The 4,269-nt window shown below is 70.0% G+C and overlaps 1 protein-coding gene across 1 annotated transcript; it reads left to right on the top strand.

Annotated features, from left to right (window-relative positions):
* The first annotated feature begins 578 nt into the window (after positions 1 to 578).
* NKX2-3 (NK2 homeobox 3) lies at positions 579 to 2,236 on the top strand. The gene is made up of 2 exons (XM_014885923.2): positions 579 to 955; positions 1,596 to 2,236. Exons 1-2 carry the CDS (start codon positions 613 to 615, stop codon positions 2,234 to 2,236), a joined length of 984 nt encoding a protein of 327 aa, XP_014741409.2. The 5' UTR covers positions 579 to 612.
* Positions 2,237 to 4,269: the final 2,033 nt, after the last annotated feature.

The raw sequence follows: 4,269 nt of genomic DNA, 5'->3' as shown, positions 1-4,269 counted from the left end.
CCGTGCTGGTGGGGCGGGGAGACCGGGCCGGCAGGGCCGCACGTGTCGGTCCTGCCGGGGCCGGACCGAGCCGTGTGCAGGCAGGGGCCAGCGGGGCGCGCCCGGGCGGGGGTCCCTACCTACCTACACGTGCTTAGCACTGGGGGGCGCGGCGGCGGCAGCCGCGGCTCTCTGCGGGGACCCCGACCCCGGCGCACCGACCCCGCGCCCGCCGGGCGGGTGCCGGGCCGCCGGGGCGCTCTGCGGGGAAGGAGCCTCCCCGAGTACAGCCTTAATACATTGCTATTTCTGGCCGGGCGGCCGGAGCCGGGCAGGGGGCCGGCTCTGCCTCCCCCTCTCTCCAATGGCGAGGCCGCCCCCGGCCCCTCCTTGCCGTGACGTGCCGGCCCGGGGCAGAGGAGGCTCTCGAGCCTTTGGCTGTCCCTGCAGAAGCTGTAACAAAACGCAGACCCCCAGCGCCGAGCTAATGGAGGCAACTTAGACAGAAGCAGGCGCGGCCCCACGTCTCTCGGCGCTGCCTGCTCCCCCCGCACCGGGTGCGGCGCTCCCCGCCGAGCAGCCGCCCGAGAGCCGCCGGGCCCGCGGGACTGCCTGGCCGCTTGCGCTGCCCCGATGATGTTACCGAGCCCCGTCACCTCCACACCCTTCTCTGTCAAAGACATCCTCAACCTGGAGCAGCAGCAAGACCCGCACTATGGGGCCCAGCTCCCGCACCACCTGGAGCACCACTTCCACCCCGCTGCCTGCCTGCTGGCGGCTGCCGACGGCGCCCGCTTCTCCGACGGCGAGGAGGAAGAGGAGGAGGAAAAGCTCTCCTACCTGAGTCCCATGGCAGCGCCCGGCAGCCAGGCGGACGCGCGGATCTCCGCCGACAACTACGTTCACGCCGTGCTGCGCGGCTCCTGCGAGGCCCCCGGCCCGGGAGAAGAGCTGGACCCGGCGGTCCGAGACCCAAGTGAGTATCGGCTCCGCCGCGCTCCCTGCACTGCACCGCCCCGCCGGGACGGGCCACGCGCTGTCTTGCCATGGTGCATTCCCGGCCCTCGGGCATCGCCCCGCGAAGCCCGCTCCACGTCCCTTGGCCATGTCGAGCCGGGACGGGCACGTCGCGGGGCTGCCACCGCCGCTCCTCGCTCTCCTCCTCCCTGGGGAGTGCCTCTGCAAGGCCCCAGTCCGGAGGATCAGGCCCGCGCTCTGCAATTTCGGTAGCGGAGGGGGAGGAACGGGTCGGGTTAGGCTCAATCCACACCCGCTGCGGCGGGGCCCGGCGGCAGAGCAGGTGCCCGGCGCTGTGCGCGACGCGGCTCGGAGCTCTCCTCGCGGTGCTGCAGCGGTAAAGCCGTAGCCGGCCCGGAGGTGCGGGAATGTGCCCGGCCCCGCCGCCCGAATCGGGCCCTCGCAAACACAGGAGGTGCCGGAGACGGCCGGTCCAAGCGCTTCCTCCCCTCCCGCACCGCGGTGCCCCGACGGGCGCGTAGCGGCGCGGGAACGGCTGGGGCGCGGCGCGGAGCTCTCGTCCGCCGGTGGGGCCCAGCGGGAGCAGCGAGCCCCCGGTGTCGACGAGGCGCACCTATGACCTGTGCTACCCCATACAGAGAATTGCGTCCTGAAGAAGCCGCTGGATGCAGCGGAGAAGGCGGAGGAGACGGAGAGGCCGAAGCAGCGGAGCCGGAGGAAGCCGCGCGTACTCTTCTCCCAGGCGCAGGTCTTCGAGCTGGAGCGTCGGTTCAAGCAGCAGCGTTACCTGTCGGCGCCCGAGCGGGAGCACCTCGCCAGCAGCCTCAAGCTCACCTCCACGCAGGTGAAGATCTGGTTCCAGAACCGGCGCTACAAGTGCAAGCGGCAGCGGCAGGACAAGTCGCTGGAGCTGGGCGGCCCCGCGGCCCCGCCGCCGCCGCGCAGGGTGGCCGTGCCCGTGCTGGTCCGTGACGGCAAGCCGTGCCTCGGCGGGTCGCAGGGCTACAGCTCGGCGTACAACGCGCCCTATTCCTACAATGGCTTCCCCGCCTACGGCTACGGCAACGCTGCCTCCTACAATCCCGGCTACGGCTGCACCTACCCGGCGGGCACCGGCGGCGCGTCCATGCAAGCCGCCTGCAGCCCGGCGGCGGCCGCCAGCCCCTTCGTGAACGTGGGCGGCCTGGGGGGTTTCAGCGGCAGCGGCCAGCCGTTGCACCAGCCGGCGGCGGGGCCTTCCTGCGGCCAGGGCGCACTGCAGGGCATCCGGGCCTGGTAGCCCGCACGCACTGAGGGTCGGGAGCGGACCGACAGGACGGCCCGGCGGCTCCGCGGCCCCGTTAGCACCCGCACCCGCAGCCTAGCTGCGCGCTACGCGCCCTGGACCGGAGGCGGCGGCGGGACGGCGCGGCGGGACCCCGGCGCTCCCGCGAGCATCGGTGCGGGGCCGGAGACGGACGGAGTGGAGCGGCGCGGCGGGACGGGACCGCGCGAATCCGCAGCGAAGCGCCGCCGCCCCGCGGAGCCGCCGCGACGGCCGGGCGGGCCGGGCGGGCCGGAGCCGAACGCGCCGCGCCAGCGGAGCAGCTTTGCTTGTAAAAAAGCCGACGGCGGGGCCCGCCAGTGCCGCGGCCCCTCTATCTACTCTGTATCGGTCACTGCCAGCGCCAGCTCGCCCAGTCAGTCAATAAACCAGGTGCAATACTCGCCGCCCGATCCTCCTTCGTCCACCGGCGGGTGCCCGGCGGAGCGGCCGGGGCCCGTGCCCGGCGGCGGGGCGGTCGCCGCGTCGTGCCCGCGGGGCAGGGCGGCCCGGCCGGCTTGTGAGCGTGCCAAGGGCGCTGAATGGGGCCGCGTAGCTCAGAGCCGGGCCCATTGTGGCAGACGGACCGGCGCTGAAAGGAGCCGCCGAGGAAGGTAGCGAGAATAGGCGCTTATTGGATTCGGGAACAAAAGGTGTGGCAGGGAGGCGAGGGACAAAGGGGCCCCGGCGCCGAGATTGACGGGCCGCTTTGCCCCCCACTGAGGCCCAGGCCCGGCGCTTTATGCGCGGGGGCTGCAGAAACGTGCTGGGTTTTGTTCCCCATTCTGGGAGCGCAGGGGAAGAGGAGGGGGGTCCGCGGGCCGCTGATTAGGGCCGGCCGGGCCGGGTAGCCTGAATGCCGGGGCATTATTGCTACATGTTCAGCCATTTCGCTCGATTGCAGGGGGAGGGGGCGGCCGAGGCCCCCGAGTCCCACAGGACCGGCCGCGAGGTCGCCTGTCGCCCGCCCCGTCCCGGGCCGCCCGGTCTCGCTGTCGCCACCGAGGCGCTCTTGGGGCAGTGGCGGCCCCGCTGCCGCGGCCCTGCCTCTGCCGTGCGGGTCCTGCCGAGCCCCGGAGCCGTGCCGGGGAGGGCCGGACATGCAGAGCGGCGCGGCAGCACCGGCTGTTTGGGACACCTGGGGAGCAGGGAGGACCAAAAGCACCGGTAGCTCTCCCATGCCGTCCCGCACATCTGCCCGACGCTGGCTCTCCGAAGGTGTTTCCAGCGGAGCCTTCTTGGAGCCGGCGCGACGGACGCAGACCAGGGGCTCGCTATGCCACCCCTCGACCCAGCGCTGCCCACCGTGTCCTCCTCGTGACCTCCCTGTGTGTGTTGTGACAGTCCCTCTGTTCTGAGCAGAGGAGCACGCAGGTAACCACCGCTGACGTTACTAACCCCGGGTTTTACGCACATTCCCACAATTGAAGTTGAACGTGCACCTTCGGGGTTTGCTGTTTGAAAGGAACTGGAGAAATTCTTTCCACTGCGGGGACAGAATGGGCAATCCGCAGGCCCCAGTTCCCAGCCTGGCTCGGCTCGGCACGGCACCCCGCTGTCCCGTAAGCCACCCCGAGGCCGGCTGGCTTCACGGGGCCGGCGCTGGGAGAGGATGCGGCACGCCCAGCTGATTGTTTGCTGGATGGCAGTAAGGTGTCGCAGGAGAGGAAGCCCAGGCCCTGCTCTTGGCTTTCAGAGATGAGTGGTTAAGGCCCTGTGGTCTCGTGGGTAGAAACAGGATAGCCAAGAACAAAGGTAATGCGCTTTCTTCACAGCAGCAGTCAGGCTGGAGAGATTTGTCTCTGCCATAGGAAGGAGTTGCATTTTCCTCCATGTTCTGCCAGACTGTTGTCTGCAAAAATAGGGGACCCGTGTGAGTTCATACTTCAGCATGCAAACCAGAGGAACTGTAACCACAATAGAAGCTCCTCCAAAATCAGGGTGTGTGAGAGGAGTTCTCAGCTTAACACATCCCCTCAAACTATATGGCAGTTGATGAGAAATCCACT

Source organism: Sturnus vulgaris, chromosome 8, assembly GCF_052056855.1.
Source record: "Sturnus vulgaris isolate bStuVul1 chromosome 8, bStuVul1.hap1, whole genome shotgun sequence".
Classification (NCBI taxonomy): Eukaryota; Metazoa; Chordata; class Aves; order Passeriformes; family Sturnidae; genus Sturnus; species Sturnus vulgaris.
The sequence above is the reverse complement of the archived record's forward strand: the minus strand, read 5'-3'. Positions and strand labels throughout refer to the sequence as shown.

What these genes read in the sequence shown, in the direction of transcription:
- NKX2-3 (XM_014885923.2), top strand. Translation starts at nt 613, where the DNA reads ATGATGTTACCGAGCCCCGTCACCTCCACACCCTTCTCTGTCAAAGAC. An exon ending in CCCGGCGGTCCGAGACCCAA is followed by an intron (nt 956 to 1,595) that starts GTGAGTATCGGC and finishes TACCCCATACAG; the next exon opens with AGAATTGCGTCCTGAAGAAG.